The following is a 20,933-nucleotide window of genomic DNA, read 5'->3' as shown; positions in this document are numbered from 1 at the left end:
AATTTATTGACCGTTGAATTGTCCAGTTGATAGCTGGTCACAATTTAATTATCAAAATGTTTAAGGACCAGTTCTAAAGCTAGTATATTTTGTTCTGCTAAAAGAGGTACTATAATGATCATTCAGAGGGGTTCCAGTAGCACATTAAAGGTTGCCAGTGAAGTCAGTAGGAGTCTTTGCATGTAACTTGAAGTGTTTTTATTGACAGTTTTTTTACAAGCATTTGCTTTTTATTACTTTCACCAAAATAAAGCGTATAGCATGCAGTGTTTTCACACATTCAGGAGATAAGCTATCACTGCACTAAAGAATTCAAGATACATTTATGTAATACAAAGGGGTTTTTTTCTTCACTGATGTTAATTTTAAATATAGCAACAAACTTTTGTCTTGTTACCATACATTTCCCTTGTTAACTTACAGATGTTTAAACAACAATTGGGAAACTGCAGTGATAGTTATTGCTAGAGATAAAAAGTTACTCTATTAGGATGAAACCTGTATATCAAGTTATCAACTGGTAAATTAAGAAAAACCCCCAAATTAAAAGTACGCAGTCAATTGAAATGATACAGAAAAACTTCAAAGAATAACAACTATTTAACCTTCACCTCCAATTTGTGTGTAGAATAATAAAAAAAAAATCCAATTTTCATGTTTTTACACTGATTGGTATGCATATTAATTACTGCATTTTTCTGAATTTAATTTAGAATTTACAATAAACTTGGTTTTAATTATAAATAAATAGAGGTATAAAGACAAAATCTCATACTGCATTTCTCTTGAATGTTAAATTCATAATTTAAGATCATAAATACAATCTCATTCAACTTAATCCTACAATATTTGATTAACTTCATGTGCTCAGAGTTTCATGCTGCATAGTTGAGAAAGGAAGAAATTAGGTGGCACTTAGTATCTTTAATGGCACTTCTTTTAGCAAAAGATAGTATGCATTTGTATTACTAGCCAGGGTTACTCTTCAAAACAGTATTTTAATATATGCATCAAAAATACATAGAACACTAAATAAAACAACAATTCTTATGTTGTGTTTGAAGCTTTAGCTAATGGTACAAGGATCATCATTGCTTGGTTTCATTTCCCCTTCCAGCAATAAAGCGATCACAGCCTTACTCAAGTAGCTGCATGTTCCCTTTTTTCCAATTGGGTGAGTGTTGTAGAAAGCAGTCATATCATCCTGCAGGAGAGGGAAAAGAGTTTGCCATTAGTGTTGATTATGTAAAGCAGCCAAGCACAGGTGAACAAGAGGAACATCACAAATATGTTAGGAATGCAAATGTGGTTTTCAGACTCTAAAGCTATAGTATAAATCCGCTCTGATGTACACTTAACTGAACATGTGGAAAACAGATTACTAAAGTGGATTGCATATATTTCTTTATTGAATTTTCCAGTTCTGTGCAGATACCACCTTCTTAATACAATAGGTGTCACAGAACAACTGCTCTCTTAAAACATACTGTTAGATGATTTCTATGTGGTAACTTACTGTGCTACCACAGTATGATTGTGAGCCAGATCCTTGGATGTAAGTGTAGAGATACTGACTAAAGATTTGGAAAAAGAATTTTTTCTTTTTTAAACCCAAGAACAAAACCACAGGTAGCACATGAACTACCTACTACATGATCAGATTAACAAAATAGGTTTACTTCACGGAACACCTGTTTTGCGCAGTTAATGATGTTAAAACATCTGCTTAATCTCAAATTATATATTGGGTGCTATAACAAAGGTTCAACTCTAATTCAGGAAATTGGTTACTTTTATCAAATCAAGGACAGAGATTCTGTGGTGAAAATATTAAGACTTCTGTAGTTTTAGAGTGTGTTTGAAATTACCAGAGTAAATACTTCTGACATTTATTACATGTTAACAGGGATTTAACAAAGTTCAAGATATTTGCAAGTGTATTTAATGGAAGAGCATAGTTCAGACAAATTAGGACTTCTGTTAGCAGTGTGTGTTTATTAGGAAAACTTAAGACAGAATATTAGTGGAACAATCCTAAATAGGCTACAATTAACTGCCAGCGGGCATATACCTGCAAGTATGGGATACTCAGATTCCAGAAAATTTTAATGTAAGGAGTTGGAATTTCCAACAACAATCTTAAAGATTCACAACTATAAATTGGGATTTCTTTCTAAGAGATAAAAAGGCCTCAGTCTAAGTAGATCTGGGCTTGGAAAAAAAATCCATCACCTTAATGGAGGCTAAGGCAGCAGCAGTAAAAAATAGGTTTTGTGGGGGATTTTTCTTTCTGTTTATAGCCATTGGGGATTTCCAGCTTGTCACAGAAGTCAGTAGTATATTCAAGATACTGTGTGGAGCTGGCACTTATCCACACAAATGGCTGTTAAGTCCAATTTTGCTATGGCTGCCACCACAAAGTCATTACCCTCCAAAATGGGCAGGCCAAAAAAAATAATATCATAATTTCAAGAAAACTGTTCTTTTAAAATCAAAGGTATTGTGCAAGGTGATATGTTGCTAAGGCTGGATATCTAGCTTGCTTTTAAATCTTCTTACAAAAAAAGTCATAAAAAACCTTGAAACTTTTGAAAGAATTCTTAAGGAGCACATCCTTCCTCATTTTTTAAAGGAGCTAAATTCAGCAACAGGAAGTGCTGTTGCATATCAGTATGTTATGAATCAATAACTTATTCAGAGCTAGCAGATATTTCCGAATATATTGTGTACAATAAAATGCCAGACAGAGTGAGGATGATCATCCTTAGTAGCACAGGGACTTGTCCCACTGCTTTACTCATATTTCTTCCTTCAACCAGTTCACCCTGGCTTTATTACAGAATTTCAGAGCTTTCAGGCACCAAAACCTGTACTTGAGAGTATTTAGAGCATTTAAAACATAAAACCTAAAATCCTAGTGAAATAGATCTTAAAAGCTACTTAATAATCAAGTTTCATTTATTTGGATTTTAAGCCGTAGAGATTAAAAGCTTGCTAGGTCATGAATGCAACTTTAGCACAAAAATCAGTAGCTAAGAACAGTTTTGCATTTCAAGTTCTTACATTCGTATTGTCCATATAAGTTCTTTTGTTACTAAATTTTTCTCAGTATCTGCGTATATAAGATCCTAAGTTCACACTAGCTTGCTGAGCCTTAGTTTTTTCTTTCTTTTTTTGTTATTCTTAACGCTTTTCTGTTCTATTGTCCCCCCCAACACATTCTTTCCCCTTTAATGAGTATTATACTTCAGCTTTACCCACACTCTCATTTGAGTGTTCTCCTTACCGTACCAGTTTGAATTCACAATTCAGCAATAAAGTAAGCACGCCTCTTTTATCTTTGCTTATAAGCTCTTTGCATACTCAGGCAGCAGTTGGGTATATGAATTTATTATTTGTGTTCCATTCTGAACTACTATCAATTGCTTTTTATTGAACCACACAGAATTAATATTTATGACTAACTTCAATACGAATGTTGAATTCTATACGACAGAAATATTTTACTTACTTGTTTTTCAGCTCCATTTGGATTGCCGTGATCTTTCTGAAAGTCGTGAAATGCTTCTTGCACCACTTTGTCCAAGTCCACTTTGTCCTGGAACTCTAGCTCAGGATTTCTCTCCAGAATAACAGATATGACCATCAACAACTAGAAGGCAGAAAAAGACCGTCAGACTTCAAATTTGATTTGTTAAAATTTAGGTTACATAAAAACACTGTTAATAATTGCATATGCCTCTTTCAAGCAGGAAGCCATTTAATAATGGCACAGATAATAGTGCACAGATAATAGAATTCTGACTGATAAAAGAACCACTGAAAAAGCAGGCTTTTATGAAAGGTTACAATTTCTGGTGACTACCTAGTTAAGGGCACTGCTGAAATGTTTGACATTAACATCTAACTTTGCTGGGAGCCAGGGAAGTTATTTTCCAGTTTATTCAGTCCCACTGTGTGGCTGCACAAATGCTGGTGCTCAGCCAATGGAGAGGGTGAAAAGCAGCAAACACTGAACCTCAGCATTTGATGATTTGAGCCATAATCACAGATGGTATTCATCCAATTGTACTATGACAAAGTTTATAAAAAACAAAGTCAACAGACACTAATAAAAAGTCTCAATTCAAGACAATTTACATTCCTTATATCTGAAAGAGGTTTAAAATAAGAAGGTGCACATGATGAGTGACCTGTTGTAATAATTACAAGTGGATAGTACAGTCTATATTGGTCATCTTGGGTTTGGATAACTATGTTATCTTTTAGCAAAAATTGGATGTTCCAGCAAGCCGCATGACCATTAGTTGTTAGCCAGAATTGAGATGGATTTGATTTTACTGTGGAGAAATACTCACAAGCACTGGAGGCATATACTTGGGAACTAACAATGAACACTGCTGACAGCACAGATGTCAGTAACCAAGGGTACAGATGCTCTTGATCTGTTCAAAATGTATACGTTACGTGCAGTGGTGGGCAAGGAGTTTAAACAGCCTGTTACTTTACTGTTAGGTATCGGAACATAAGGAAACTGGTAGTTGATTCAGTAGCATAAGCAACCTACTAGGCAGCCTCAGCAAAAGGAGAAAGAAGAATCTACCACAGGGCAAACTGGTATTTTAGAGCAGCTTTTCCCTAGATCTAGAAAACTGTTAGGAAAAGGCATGGGCTAGGGACTTGAAGGAAAGCTACTTTGGAATTATTCTTACTAGTTTTCACCTCCCGTGACCTAATTGTATTGGCACTGTCTTTAATATTTATCTATTTGCTAAAGGAGAAGACCATCAAAAACAGTATATTCTGAACATGTTAACAGGAACGTGTTTAATCATACAAAATCTATGGAGAAACCACTGAAGCTAGTGTTTATATTTAAAATGCTACTTCTTCACATATTTGACCCTAGGTTACTTTTTTTTTGTCTTTTAAGCTGTAACATACTTATGTACATTATAAAATTTCTTTCATTGTAGGCTACAGACCTCTACAATAATTTGCCTATATTCCGGCTGGTCGATATTTTGCAGCATATCTTCAACTAGAAGGGAAAAATTCATTTCATACATCGTCATATCCGATAAGGTTGGTTGCTGAAAAACAAATAATACTTTTACTCGAAGACCATGTGCATTAAATCAAAACCACCCCCAGGCAGAGCCTATTTTCTTGTTGAATAAATAATACTCAGCTAAGAAATATGACCACTGTAGGATCAACAAGGGAGCAGATTTCAGAGTCTGTCACTTGGAAAGGGTCTTCTAGACTTATGCTTTTATAAATATGTTTTAATAGAAATAACTGACTTCCATTCTATTCTAATTGTATTTTACTCAGAGTCAAAAAGAAAACTTGAAAATACCTTTTTTTTAAAAAAAAAATCCTAACATGAACAAATTACCTTAAATAATATATTATGGTATAAAATAGACATTAACAATAAAATAATTCACTGTTAATAGGTAGAGCAGAAATAACTGAGCATCTATGCTGGTTTTACCTGTGGTAAAAATTTCCCTGCTACTATTAAACCATTAGGGGTTCTCTCCAAGATCTGCCACACTCGATCGTAGAATCCAGCAGGAGTCCGATTCAGAGAACCGTCTATCTGTCTTCTGTTTAGCCAGCTTCTGTGGACAAAGAAAATTGAGAACTTGAAGTAAAAAACCAGTACAGATGCAGAACCAAGCCATGTTTTGTGGTGTAAGCCAGTAAGGTAAGCAGTGACGTCGAATAGGTGTTAACAATGCACATGCAGTATGTTGTGTTTTCTGGTAAGCTACACTCTAAAGCAAACAAGATGAAGATGCTCAGCATATAGAGGTTAGAATGTTGTTCTTATGTGTGTGTTTGTGCTTTATGTAACTGGAGTAAAAGAATTAACTGTGAAATCTATCCAGTGCAGTACAGTAACAGTAGTAGGCTTAATTCATCATATCCAATCAATTTAAGTCACTATAAACTAAAACATACATAAAACAGAAGTCATTGTGGGGTACCTATGACAGCCAAATTTATACACACTGAAAAAAAAAATACTAACTGTAATATTAAAATTTGTTTTATTATACTACAATTGGCAAAAAAATTCATTATATAAATCTCAATGAAATTCTGCATCTCTAAAATACAAAATGTAATAGATAATGGTTTAGAAACACCTATCGTTCTAATTTAAATACCAGGTTAGAAAAATTTATTTCGGCAGGATTGCTGAAGATAGCTTTTTTTATGATGGCATGTAGAAAAACAAGTGCCCTATAAATTTAGAAAGTTTGACAGAATTTTTTTGTTAAGCTAAAGCTTTGAACAGAGTTACATTCTCCATAATTTTTTATTATTTTTTTTTTTTTACCTACAACACTGTTCCAGCAGTGGCAGCCATGGGTACGATTTTAATCGGTGGATTCACAGTAAAGAATTAAGTCTTGTGTAGCAGTACTGCACATATTTGACAGAAGAGTTTTCCTAAAAGTTACTGTCTTCTAGTTGGCTTTTAAATTTTAAGTAGAAAAAAATCTATTTTTATATGTTAAGAGAGTAGCGAGAGCTCCCCTAGGAATCAGAGCTCTGATGCAAAAAGCAACTAATACTTTTGTATCTTAGTTTAGTATTACTGCAAAAGGTCGGGTGTTTTGTTTTTAAGATGTTCTATTTGTGACCTGAGGAGACATGGCTCTTCTATAACCTTAATAAGAGGGAACAGGTACTTCAGGAAGCACTGCATTCAGGAAAGGGGGAAAGTTTCTACACCGAAGTATTTGGATATTTGCAGCATAGGAACAAACACACTATTACACGTTATTTACCATTGTAGATTTGTTTGGGATTTTTTGAGGTTTTTTTAGGAAAACTAGATTTAAATTACTGCTTGGCAACATGGCTTTCTGTATTTCAAAGACCTTGTTCTGGTAAGCTGTTTGAAATTGGGGGTGGGGGGGGGCAGGGGGAAGGAAATGCCCTGGTCAACTTCAACTTTGTAGTTCTGCAGAACTTTTCTAGCCTAGCTCAAATGAAATTAAGCAGTACTATTTTTTGATTTTGTTTTTCCTCTGTTTGTATTGCTAGATTAACTTGATATGTTCAGAATAAAATCACTCGTCAGTAAAATTATTTGTTTATCCGGACGCCAGTGTGCCCGATGAAATAACAAAAAGATCTTACATTGAAAAACCTTAACTTTAAATACTGGAGAAATGGTAAGAATGCCTTCTGAGATCTGACCAGAAAAGAGAACCTGAATTCAGACAACTCTATGTGTGTTCTTACACTTTTCTTAAGTTTCATAGTGGAGCTCCCAACTACTCTAAAAGACCAAGCAAACAGTGTGGTGTTTGGGGATTTTTTTTAAAAGAAAGAAAGAAAAAAAAGTATTACTAAGTGGTGCATCTTCTGAACAGGTTTGAGCTCTTAGGTAGTTGGGATACGCTTTATGAGAACAAAGAAGATATTTAAAGTTAAGGCTTAAAGCACTTACGATACAACAGCTGTCACTGACTTGCTATTGACTTTTAATTACTTTACCACTGCCAGGATCAAGCCAATATGCAGCATCTTTTTCCTGTATAACTGTGTTGGATTAACATGACAAATTAAGGAAAAATGTCTCATAAATTACTTTTCCATAAAACACTTAACTGCCAAAAACTTGTGCCTGGTACAACAGTTCCATCTCATTCTCTGCACAGCTCTGTCCTTGGGCTAGGACAAGAAAACATTCATAAAAACAAAAAGACAAGCTGTGATAGAAATAAAAGGTTGTTTTCTTCATACAAAGAAAGCAGCATTTGAAGATGTCAAAAATACTCCGACCTATCTAAATTACTATGGTAAGGAAGGGAGTCCTGTACGCTCTGAGCAAAACTAGTTTTATGACATTAAAAGAACAGCGCTCCATTTTAAAAAAGCTACTCACAATCCTGTGACCTATGCAGATACGTCAAAAAGCATACCTGTGGAAGCCTGCACTCTGGTGATAGATTTGTATAGTATCATGTCCTGGAGCCCAGTGTAAGAGGTAGGAAAAATTGCAGAAATTTTACCCTCTATGAAAACTTGGAGAGAGGTTAGTTGTGGAGAGAGTTAGGGAGGTACATATACCACTAGCCCTTCATGTATGACAAATTAATTGGCAGCGATATATGGTATCACAGGAGCAGAGATGTTGTCTAAAAATCACAACAATAGGAAAAACTGTCACAGAAAAAAAAAATGCAAGGAGACAGTGTTCTGGATTTCCTGGCAGGAAGAGAACTTCTAAAAACAAGTCGCTAATGGGTAAGGAAGAACGACCTAGTAATACTGTATGGGAAGAAGTTAAAGATAGGACGTTTTGAAGGATATGCTGGCTAGCTTTTGTACTCAGGTAACTCCAAAAAAAGAATCTTCATCCTCAGAAAATCAAGCGGAGTGTTCTTTGCTGACCCAGCTATTGTATATTAAAGGAATGAAAAGCAGAAGGCACTGTGAAAACTCAGGTAAGATCTCTAATGAAGAATGGTGCTTGAATTGCTTACTATGATTGAGCAAATTGTTTCCTAAATAGCATAATATTTAATGGAAAATGCTGCAAAGAGAAACCTTGGGTTGTTCTGCTAAGGTTTTAGAGGAATAATGTCAACATCAACACGAGCAGAGACAGCGACTAAACAGCAAGCATTAATAACCACAACCAAGACACTGAAAAGCCTGTGGGAGATGCAGAGTATGCAGTCAGTTACACTGAGAGATTCTACATCACACAAATTAAATGAGAGACAGCAGATGCCGATTTAAGGAGCTTGTAGCTTGGGCATTACAGATCGGGGGGAAAAAAACAGAATGTGTTTTGAATTAAGCAGGAACATTAGTATGACGTGGTATATTTCCTCTTTGTTGAGAGAAAAGGCCATCATCCATTCAGTCAAGGACTACAGAAATCATCGGTAGTATTATGTGCCAAAGTTTAATAACTAGAAGTAAAACCTACAGGAGGACTTTTGATTTGACTCTTATCAATATAGTTAAGTGGAAATATTGTAATTTTAACTTCTTTCTTGTATACTTTGTATCACAATGCACACTTTTTGGCAGCTAGTTACAGCTCGGAGAGAAGATTACAAGTTTGAGGCAGCACTGCTGTCTCTTGAGAATTTTAGAGAACATCTGTTCTTAATTCATATAATAAGCTAGAAGAAAGAAAGCACTGAACAGCAGACAAACGTTCTTACAAGTTACTTAACTAGATGGTATTGAGTAATTTTTGGCTCCTTTCCCCACATCAAAGAATGTAACGCTTCAGATTACTGCCAAAGTATAGAGATTACTACTATAAAGTAAGACTTCCACAAAGATAACACTGAAAAGGGAAGCTGCAGTATAAAAGAAACAATTGTAGAACCTGGACACAGGTGAAAGACTGAAGTGCATTTTTGCTGCCTTTCCTTAAATAAGTATATTCCTGATTGCAGATGACTGGTGGTTTCAGATGTACACAAAGTATTTCAGAAATGAAAGTTACTTGAACAGCCTAAAATGAATGAAAACAGGTGTCACAAACCCACACATCTCATTACCTCCCCTGCTGCTGTGGTTGAAGAATATCCAGCAGAAGCTGCTTCACTTCACTAGGGGACATCTGGTATAAGTCCTTGGCTGGCATATCCCCAGCGCGGATTTTCAATTCATATTTCATAGCATGGATAATCCATCTGAAGTAAAGTGAGGAATACATTTATTAATTAAATACGAAGTTTTCAAAGATGAAAAATTAGTCTAATAAAATAGCTCCTAAGAATTCCACATGATCCTGCTATCTGGCTGTCAGGACATGCATAAAATACCAAACAAATACTCCACAACTCTTACTGTGTTGTGGAATTCACTCAGATTTTGTGTTTGTTTGCAGTATGATACAAACTGAAAGGGATAATGCATAGATTTTAAGAAATGGGTTGTGAAGCATACTTTTATAAGGAAGATACATTTGTCTACATATTCCCCTATGTCCCATGTTAAGACAAGCATTTACCTGCCTTTTGATGTTAAAATTCCTATTCAAAATAATGCTCTGACAGTATAAATATTTTGCTGATGAGTTTTTAAAAAAAAATTAAAAATTAAATGATTTTACATTTAAAAAGACTTCTTTTGCTACTCCCTTTTGAAAAGATTTGATTAAATAAAAATATGGCAACAGTGAAGATTTTTCAGCCTTAGGTATCAGAGAGGTATCATTGCTTCAGTTCAAGTAGGTATTACTATCAAAAGTAAAAAGAAACTTAACTAGTTTTTCTTCAAACAGTCCATCATACAACACCTGATCAAGTCTGAGTTACATCAGAGCGCCTTACTCTGTCATGAAATGCAGAGTATTCCCCAGAGAGTTACCTTATCATCAGTATAGCCACATTCCACTGGCATTTAGCCTACAAGGTACAGAATGTTTCTGTTTAGGTAAGTCAAGTCACAAGCTTCTCTGAAGGATTCTTAGTAACTACACAGAATTTTGAGATGTCAGGCCAACTGATTCACCATTGCTTTAAATTTGAGGTTTCTAGGACCATTCATTGAAGAACATATTACTTTTATTTATTTTAGTGGGTGAAGTGTCATTCTCTACTTACTAAATTAACAAACACAAATAGCTTAGGAATCTCTTCTTTTTCACTATGACTCAAATGCATCTGCATACAAGTCATTCACTGATATTTCCTCTTTGCAGTAGCCTACAAAACATAGCAAAGTGAAGAGCGGACCTCCTATCGAGCTCTTTGCTGATAAAAGGTGGGTAGAAGTCAGTTGGTTGGAGGTTTTTATAGTAATAGGGCTGTCAGGAACTTGATCTATTTCAACATGAAACCCTGAACACAAATCAATAACAAGACACTAAATCAAATCATTATCAAACTGGAATGGTGTTCCTGTGAGAAGGTTAATTTTGCTCACTGGAGTGGGTGATAACAGCAAAATAAAGGAAATTGAATGTCTAGCATTAACCTTGGAAGAAAGAAAAAAAAGCGCAAAAAGGATTAGCTACAGAGAATGAGGAAGGGGAGAAACGAGAAGTAACATGGATCTGTAAAGGGTACAGAAAAAGTGTTGGAGTGCAAAAGGATGGATGTACTTGCAGTAAATGTAGTATAGGTGATCTGAAAAGTTTTTGGTTTTATGACTGGAATGTACTGCTAAACCAGAAGAATGAATCTTGTGTGCTAGAAAAAAAAGACTGCTGGTATCTCCCTCCACTGCTGAAATGCTGTATTTTCTCCATGAAAAAAATATGGAAGATGGGACACTTAAGTTCTAATTTTAAAGCATACTCACTAATTCTGTAAATCTCAGTCAGTAGGACCTGGCCTCTTCAAAGAAGTGCTAACTCAAATGCATCTGTCTCTTCCGAAATGTGAAAAAATAATTAATTTCTGTGGATAGCAAAGTAAATGCAGATACCATGGACTATGATAACACTCCAGCACAGACTATTTGTAGGTCACATTATCAAAGAACTAAATACAACAATCCAGGAGAAAAATGACATTTTAAACTTGATTCAGGTTTGTGCTTCCTAAGCTATGTATAGCTTAGCCTAATCTAGTTAGTATAGAATTGGACAGCTGTGTAGCAGATGAACAGTCAAGCAGCGTTGTGTGTGTCTGTAATAGGGGTGGTGTTTGTGGATTTTTTTTTTTAAGAACAAAAAGATGGTTTTAGCAGCTTTATAGGACAAATCAAGTTTTTCTTTACCATGGCAGTAAATTATTTTTGTGTAGGGAACTGCCTTTGAACAATGTGTTCATTATGCCAGATATCAGATACTCAGATTCACTGAGTATCAGAAGTATACCTTGATGCCTCAAAATGTTTTAGGAAAAGCTGTAATGGTAAGTACATTTGAACTATTTCTTTTCAGCGTTTCAGCACAATAATCTGCCTAAAAAGATAGCTTGTTGTTTTAGAGTGTTGTCTGCAATGGGAATTTCAGGTAGTAAAAGTCTTCTGCAGTTCAAATGTACTTAGCGTTACAGCATACTTGCCACTGTTCGTGGGCTGTACAGAACACATCTAACACCACTACACTGCCTGTGGCTTTAAAGCCCTAACATGATAAGGATCAGGCTTTGAAAAATACTATAGTTCACTGTATTAACTGTAGGAAAGCTTCACATGGGCTATTACAAGGACTGCCCCTCCTCCACTTTACACTGTTGATTTGGCACACCAATTTAAAGCAGACTTCATAGAAATGTAAAATTAAAGTATATGAGTTTTGCTGCATCATCTTATATAAACCATTTTTGCAATGTAGGAACAATCTCTAGTGAAGTATGTGTGCTCCCCTGCAATACTAGTAGTTAAGAACAACAGATACTTTGCTTACCCAATCCGTATCTTCAGCATGCCACTGAAAAGTTCAGGTGAATTTGAGATGATCCAGCCAATATGTATGACAAGTTCCTGCTGAACTACAGCTTCTCTTTCATCTTGTAAATGACATTTTTCATAGATGATGTTCTTAATTACTCCTGGGGATAAGGGATTAGAAATAACTTCTTCCTCTTGGCCAAAAGCTCCAAGTGTCACCTGCAGTACATTGAAAACAATTCAGAAGATATAGGCAGGAATAAAAGCACCGTAGAAGCAATTCAGAAATGAAGCTTTATGAACTCTGCTTTTCTTGTTAAAATTTCACAATATGAAAATAATTTTATGTCAATGACTGATGCTTGTTAATGCTGTTAGTTGGATGCTATTAAAATAACAAAATTCACTAAAGACCAGAGTAAATATAGAATATATTTTTCCAGGTGAAAATAAAAGTACACGACCATTGCTTTGGTTTAAAAACTGGCTGTATAATTGTGACTGTATACTAGGTTTAGATAGTCTTTCATTTCTGACATCTTAGCTGTGGAGCTCACTTAAAATTCAGAATTAAATTAATAGTTTCATTTTCTTATTTCTAATAGCATCCTAAAAGTTATAGCCTTAATTTTAAGAAAATATATTGCTGGTACTAGATTGTTTAACCACAAAGGAGGAATTATGTTAAAATTCTGATTTGCTTTTAATCTACTGTCAGTAAAACACAAACACCACTAATTTTTCTCCTATAATAAAGATTATTATAAAGGAATCAATGAAGGCAAGATAGGTTAAAAAGTTGAAAACAAACAACTACAAATCATGCTGCATGCGGTTGTAGCTTCCTCTAGAGCTGAAGCACGTACCCAGACCTCAGTCTGGAGTAAGACTAGGACAAATTTGTCATAATAGCATTGCATATAGGTAAGTATACACATATTTTAATACATTTTAATACTAAAATATGTATTATTCAATTATTATTATTTAGAAACAGCTCTTCACAAACTTAGTTAAAATTATTTTGCTGGGAGGAAAAAAAAAAAGTCCTCCTTAGGAAAGGAAGAAACACTGATGATTAAACTTTGTTTGCGATAAAGCTTAAATCCTGAAAAACATTCTGCTCAACTGCCACCCAGCTGTTGTCTGATGCTCAGTTACAGAGAGAGTGGCTACATCTTTATTAAGTAAGTCTTAAGCTTTATTGCTTGACTCCATCTACTTTTGTGAAACAAGAGGGCATATATGTAAAATCTAAGGGGTTATGTAAATCATGCCTCTTCCCTTCTTATCTTGACACTGTCTTTTCAGTATTGTTCTGTCATTATATAACAGTAAATTTATTAGCCCATAGTATATGCAAGTTTTTAATATTTTTTCTCCTGGATTTTTCTTCTTCAGTAAGGATTTATTAAGCCATTGGGTACTTTTAAAAGAAGCATCAAAGGCCTTCAAAATTAAAAAGCTCATTTATTTAGTTTCTCTGTTATCATTCCTTAATATGTTTCTGAGGAGTAAAGACTTACCTGCTTGCCCTGAACTAAAACATTAGTAATAGATGGTGCAAGGCTGTCCACTAGTTTACCTAAAAGACTTGCTGCGAAGCGCACAACAGACCTGAGGGCAGAAAACAGAGCAAACCCACTACATATCAAAAGCTAGTTTAATGAATTCATATATAAGTTTGAAGTCTGCCACAGCCGAGATCTCAAAACTAACTTACTAAATATGTACATTATAAAGCAGAATTTGGATCAGATTTTATGTAATCTTCTATGGATTTTCATTTTGTAGTCTAGATATAGGTTAATAGATCAAAAATAAATTTAGTTAGAACTCATTAAACTACCAGCTCCATAAAAAGCTTGTTGTTCTTTTCTCAACATCATCTTGAAAACAGACAGGTAAGAGATGCCAGCTTCTCTTTTGTGACACTTTCATCATTTTGCAAGATAACCTTGGTAATTTTTTAATCTATTTAAGAAAGAACTTGCAAGAGAAAGTAGACCACATAACACCAAGGCTTTGTTTTGTTTTCCGTACTGAGGTAATATTTCACATGTGTAGCATGAAGAAACCAGACTTGTGTAAATTGCTAGGTTAAAAACTAGGTGTAACTTCTAAGAAAAACATTTTTTCATATATCCAGTTGATGATTAAAGATATAAATACTTGGAATAATAATTTCCTGACAAAATACAAACCTAGTAGACCCATATTTGAGCTTTCCTAGCACAGGCTTTGACACTACCAAGAATCCTTTATCCAGAGAGATGATGAATGAGTTGTAATATTCTATAGTGTTAGTAAAAAATTCAAACAGTTGATGTTGATGCCTGTGAAAACTGCTACACACTTCTTAAGATCAAGAGCAAAGCATTTCAAAAATGCATTAGCTGATACTATCAAAATGCAAATAAGCAAAAAAGAAAAAAAAAATCACGGAGCTCCATTTCAGACCTCTGGGCACTTTACCTGTTTCCCATGTACCAGTAAAGTAGTAATATGTGGGGCTATAGAAGAAGAAAATTTCTGTGCAAATGCAGCACTGTAGCGCAACACCAACCTATATGTATGTCACATGGCAATCACGGAAAAGAAATGAAAAACAGTTTACATATTTTGTTTCTAAAAATACTTTTGATTTTTAGTCTTTACAAAGAATACCACCAAGGTATTTGGTTCTACCTTATTATTGGCAAAGGCCCATTTAACTGCATGAACAGACTAAAATGAAAAATGAAGAACAGTTCTTATATTTACACACTCATCTGTTAGGAACAGTTACAGAGTGAGAGATCAGAATTCAAGACAGGCTTCAACTCATTTCTTTTTATCAAAGAAATTAAATTTCTACTGAGCTTCCAGGCAAAGAAATTAATAAACATCTAAATTCAAACATACTTGTTGAAACCTTTTAAAGTTATTCTGACAACGTGAGGCTCAAAGCAAATTATTTCAGGGCAATAAATAAACTATATCAAGTAATTTATATTTGATCACTAGCCTTGGTACAGAAAGGTATTAATAGTATTTTATCATGCCCTGTAAGAAATAAAAACATTAAATAATAAGAAAAGAATGCTAACAAGAACTGTACATCAACGCATGTATATTTTGCACTCATAGCAAAACGAGTTTATTCCTTTTTCGTATTTTAAAAGATAACAGTAAGAAAATACTTCTTAATTTTTTTTAAAGCATTACAGACCAGATCTTCAGCTGCAATGAACCAATACAAAGCTGTCTTCCCCCCCCCCCCCCCTTTTGAGTGCATAAGGATACAGCTTTACTCTCTACAAACACAGTGGGGGGAAGGGGAAGGTGTAAAACAAAAGGAACATGATATATGTATACAAACCAGAGCTTTTTGCTGCCGGCTCGTCTATAGATCCTTTCCATGTGCTCAGCAACAGTACCTAAATGTATTTTAAAAAAAAAAACAAAAACCACAAGCAAAAAAGATGCACAGGTTTTCATTTAATAGTAATAAGTAAATTTGATGAGATCAGTTAATTCTGAATCAGCTTTAGTAAAGCACTTACCTATTGTGCTTAACATCTAAAATTTAGATGCAATCAAGTCCCCCATCATCCAGTTGTATGTTGTTACACAAGAAGCCAAACCAGATTTCAGCTAAATTTGCTGCTCACACTATAGAGACAGTTATGATACCACCTATTTTTGCATTATATTGGGGAAAACTAATTACATACACATTTGACCTATAAAGGTCCATCCCCATCATAAGGTACATCCTCAAACTGCAGATTATGTCTTGGATATGGGATGTAGCTACTGTCTCTGCTGATTTGCCTCTTTGTTGAGTTAAAATCTACAGGAAGCAACAGGGAAGTCTTGTGCTTGACAGTGTAATTCATTGAAGGGATGTTAGGTTCAGACGAAGTTTGTAATAGCTGATATCCCAGACACGAGTTGTGTTCAGCTTTGTATATGAACAGATCACCTGGTTAATCATGTGGGACATGAGACTTTCATAGTATCTTTCACTGCTTTGTGGCTCTGCCCTGAATAACCACAGTAAGGCACCCACAAAGATACCTAAGTGACTGTGAGCTAGGCTTGGTAATCAGGTGTATTACAGCACTACTCTAGGGAAGCTAATTATCACTGCTGCTAAGTACAACAGGGGATAGTGGACAGATATATTAGGCGTTATATTACTGATTTACTATTCTCCCTCTCCAACCTGATTTTCTGTGTGCCAAAACCAAAGAGCACATTTTGTGAAGTGTTATGTATTAAAGTAGCATCACACTGTACAGACATGACCTAAAAAGGAGAGGGTAGGACATGGGAAGAACACCGCTTTAAGTCAAAAGTAGGTGAGCCAGGATTCAGAGAAGTCCTGAAGTACACTAATTACATTAAGCAGAACAAGAGATGCCGTTCTCTTGTCAGCCCATAGTTGACCATAGTGCATCAGCTTGCTCTACTGACATCTCTTCAATATGTAGGGGTCAAATGGGGACCACTGTGTTAAAGGTAAAAGTGGTGACAAACATTCCATTGTTTAAACTTCATTTAGCTTCTAGATTTAAAATTCTCAGATGGAATGGCAGTGTTTTTCATGCCAGACACTTATTGTTCATCTATAACAAAACAACAGTAGCAGAAGTTGACTCACAAAATCATAGCCTGTGCCTGTCAGCTGAAACACCCAAGGCTCTTCAGCTTTTATCTTTAGATTTATGTTTTATTGATTGTGTGATTATTTAATGTCAGTCTCTGTAATCTCCAGTCGTAGGAGGACAGGAACTTTTAGTCAGTGACTCAGTTTAATGCAAGGTGCATATTAAAAGGGTTATCATCATCTACTATTTCATATTGGATGGCACAAAAAGGTCTATGCAAGTGAGCTCTGAACAAAGGCACAACAGCACTTTTTTGTGACCTAAATGGTTTCAAGAGAGTTTTTAAGTTCATCATCATGATCTGATGGTCAAAAGTGGTTATACTGGTTGCTTCCAGAGGTCAGGAAGTCTGCCTCAAGTTGTTTCCAGAGCAAAGGACGCAACCTACAAAGGACTAAAGAAAATCACTGAGGCTCTCAAAGGCCCAACAGATAACAGTGGTGAAAAAGTCCGCTTCAGAGACTACATGTGCACAGTGTTCAGATTCTGACCATGACTTTGGATTCACATTGTATTTCAACAGTGAATTTTATTCTACCTTACATTGTTTTCATTACATTTTTAATATAGCAAAATGGATATAATGTATATTTATGTCAAAATGACAGCTCTTCATCACAAGAACCAACTTAAATCAAAATTATGAAGCAGGGCTCTAGAACACGAGGTGGTAAGTTACGCTGCTTGATGAATAACTAACTAAGGGAATGTTATTTGATCTTAACATTCCTCTTTTTCTGAGGGGTATTCATATGTACAAAGGCAGCTAATAAGCAGTCTTTGGGGGAAAAAACCAGCAAACCTTGCAGCACAAAAGCCAGAAGCATTAGTAGCTCTTCTGAATTATTTTTCATGAGTTTAAATCCTGTGCTCTAATACAGAGCCATAATACAAAATTAGAGTAAGCTTCACAGATGTATTAAAGTGCGATTACATCAAAGTAAAATAAAAATTCAGTATCAAGCTTCACGCATTTCAGGCTAATTGTTACAGACACATGAACTTGTCTTTAGTTTGTTTTCTGTACAAGGTCAAATCCCCTATTTTTGATATCTATGCATTCAAAATTACAACGAGATACAGCACCAGCCTACAGACAATGATAAAGAGTGCATATATTTAGCAGCTCATTCCCCACTACACTATGAATGTGCATGTCCCATTTAATGCAGAAATTGCTTTAAATAGCAAAGAAAATAGCTACACAACTGCTTGCATGCACAGCCATTATTCATGTTCATTACAACTAAGCATACAGCTGCTTCCTGAAATATTCAGAGCAGTCAAATTAAAGCAGCTCTTACCTTCCCTGGTGATAAAATTCGGTCCTTCCCTTTTAAGCAGTATACTCGAGAGTAATGCTTGACTTGCTAGGCAATTGCAGTCCTTAAAAAAAAAAAAAAAAAAAAAAAAAGCAGCAACAACTTAACCACAAATAGCCTTCAGATTTTCAGTGAAGCAAAACCAGAAAAGCTATTACAAATTTCAAGTGAAACCAAAGGACCTATTTTTTTTAATTAAAAAAAAAAATAGGTCTACAAATTTTCTTTTTAAGGGGACTTCACAACTATTTCATACCCTATGTATGCTGTATCCTTGTCACTGCTGCTTTCAAAGAGGCTTCTCCACAGTTCAAATTAAGTTGTAATAATTTGGCCTCAGAAATGTTTCTAGATTTTCTGTTCTCATGTCCTGTCATTTACAGCAGAAACACTTGTAGTGAATAGGGAACCCAGCAGAATACTTTGTGTGTTCCTACTGAACACTCTATCGAGAAACAGTCACTGGTAGTTTTCTTCTAGATACGGGAAAAATGCCAGATTGGAACTTTCCCTTGGAATCATTAAGTCACCAGTCCGTCAGAGCGAACACCATCTGTTGAAGTCTTCTGAATGTTCATCTAGCAATAAAATATCTATTCATACTTTTAGATGGGTCACTACCAGAAGATGTGGGTAGCTGGGAGAAATGGAAGCCAAGTTACAGCATGAAGGGCCAGAAAGTTCTGTGACTGTCAAAAGGAAGATTCTCCGAACAGGAACATCAGACATTTTATGTTCCTGGCTATATTATTAACATTGAACCATGACAGCTCAACGTGATTAGTAAGTAGGCTGCTGTTAGAAAGGATACCTGCACATCATTTCTCATGAAATGAGAATGAAGTTACACTGTATTTTTATCAAATTTACTTACATTGAGTTTCTGCAGGATCTCGTATGTCGACTTGTTTTTCCAGTCATTAATATTTACATCTGGTTGCTGCTCGAGTTCAGAAGCATTTGGAGTACTAGACTGTCTCTTGACTTTTGAATGTTTTGGAAGATCCAACTCCTCCAAACTCTTAAATACAGGAGCCCTGAAAAATAATATTTCATTTCTTCATAGTTCAAAAAGTATTTTAATTCTCAAATACTTCATCATTATTATTTACACATGGCCTTACTCTTCTGTTTCAGTGATTCTTAGGAAGTCAAGTTGTTCAACAACTGCTCCAGATATCAATGTCTGAAATGAAAAATTGAAAAAATTAAAAAAGATGCAGAATTATATATAACTATATAGTTGTCTTTTGATCTCAATGTGTTGCTGGTGGTTTCCATTGAGAAAATAGTTTCTTTCCAGAGTATTTTTCCTTTTTCTCAAGATCTCCCTTAAGACAGAAGTAGTCTCTCAGGGCTGCTGTCTCTATTTTGCTGGCATTCTGCTGTTCTTTTGCCTGCAGTGTACAGCTCAATCAAGCAATGGCCAGCCCCCCCTCCCCAGAACGGGTCTGATGAAAAGACCTGAGAGAAGGATTTGCATTCCTCAGAGTCCTGCGTGATACCCATGTTCTGGATCATAATACACATTGTTTGAGGGATCACTGAAAGATGGCTAGTTTTCCTCTCAGGCTCCATGATGTTACAGGAACACAACATAGTAGTATTTCCTACTCCATAGTCATTCCTTAATCCAAGCATGCCTGCCCTAAGTTTGCACATCAAATGCAGCTTACAAATACTTCTCAGAATATCACATACCTGAAATTCAATGTTACATTTATCTGATATAGTCATTGTAATTAATTTACTCCAAATTTATATGAATTTCCTATTTATACACTTGCAGAGGAAACATACTGTACTACAGCATTTTTAAGACTGCTTTTTCATGGTTCTCATTAGCTAAATAAAATTGAGTATGTATTGTGAACTTTTAAATTCCATTTGCATTGTACACGAGTTGCAGTAAAACATTGATCTGTTACACAGTGGGATGACTGACTATAAAAAACCTGCTTTGCTTTTATTGCTGGTGTCATTCATTCTTTGTCTTGCATATCTGCTTGAACACATGATGACAATGGAAACAGACAGTAAAGATGAAAATTGGAAAAAAGCTACAAGTCTTCTAAGCATAGACATTTTCAAATGAAATTACATTTTGTATATTTTACGAAAAAAAAAAAAAAAGAGCATTCACCCAGAGACATAACATTCTGTCTCTAGGCACGTTTACACATACGCATCTAAATGAAGCAGCTGAATACAATTCACAAAGATACAATATATATTTTGTGGGAATAGATGAATTATTTAAGAAAACACTACAAATTAAACATGTTGCTTGTTCTTGTACCAAATCCTCCCCCATAATGAAACAAGGCTGTTTCCAAAATGTGACAACTGCGCAGTAAGATTGAGAGATTACAGTTAAACTGGTGGAGAAAGCACACCACGTTCCACCAGTCAATGCACTGATCACCAACATCTAACATTCATGTATAAAAAAGGTAAAATAAAGACGTAAAGGCTTTGGAAAGCAGCAAAAGAGAAAGGGATGTTAAGAATAAATGAGAGAGAGAATTTCCATTTAACCCAAACCAGTTTTTATATCCTTAGCTTACTGGCATAACAGGAATTAAATCTTAATAACTAATACGCTGCAACATAG

At 35.2% G+C, this 20,933-nt stretch overlaps 1 protein-coding gene across 12 annotated transcripts in view; it reads right to left on the bottom strand.

Moving 5' to 3' along the window:
- Positions 1 to 208: 208 nt before the first annotated feature.
- PHKB (phosphorylase kinase regulatory subunit beta) overlaps positions 209 to 20,933 on the bottom strand; it is an 83,212-nt gene continuing 62,487 nt past the window's right edge. For 10 of the 12 annotated variants that reach the window (XM_054841038.1, XM_054841042.1, XM_054841036.1 and 7 more), the window contains 11 exons: positions 19,444 to 19,505; positions 19,194 to 19,356; positions 18,302 to 18,383; positions 15,704 to 15,761; positions 13,869 to 13,959; positions 12,359 to 12,561; positions 9,555 to 9,689; positions 5,501 to 5,630; positions 4,986 to 5,093; positions 3,512 to 3,652; positions 209 to 1,204 (listed from right to left, as the gene is read on the bottom strand). In XM_054841038.1, the coding sequence (XP_054697013.1) occupies positions 1,067 to 1,204; positions 3,512 to 3,652; positions 4,986 to 5,093; positions 5,501 to 5,630; positions 9,555 to 9,689; positions 12,359 to 12,561; positions 13,869 to 13,959; positions 15,704 to 15,761; positions 18,302 to 18,383; positions 19,194 to 19,356; positions 19,444 to 19,505 (1,311 nt within the window). In that variant the 3' untranslated portion in view covers positions 209 to 1,066. Of the gene's footprint in view, positions 1,205 to 3,511; positions 3,653 to 4,985; positions 5,094 to 5,500; positions 5,631 to 9,554; positions 9,690 to 12,358; positions 12,562 to 13,868; positions 13,960 to 14,817; positions 14,909 to 15,703; positions 15,762 to 18,301; positions 18,384 to 19,193; positions 19,357 to 19,443; positions 19,506 to 20,933 lie in introns of all 12 variants that reach the window. The other 2 variants (XM_054841037.1, XM_054841035.1) reach the window with 1 other exon arrangement.

The sequence above is a fragment of the Grus americana genome, chromosome 13 (genome assembly GCF_028858705.1).
Source record: "Grus americana isolate bGruAme1 chromosome 13, bGruAme1.mat, whole genome shotgun sequence".
NCBI lineage: Eukaryota > Metazoa > Chordata > Aves > Gruiformes > Gruidae > Grus > Grus americana.
Note: the sequence above shows the minus strand (reverse complement) of the source record. Positions and strands in the feature narration are given on the sequence as shown.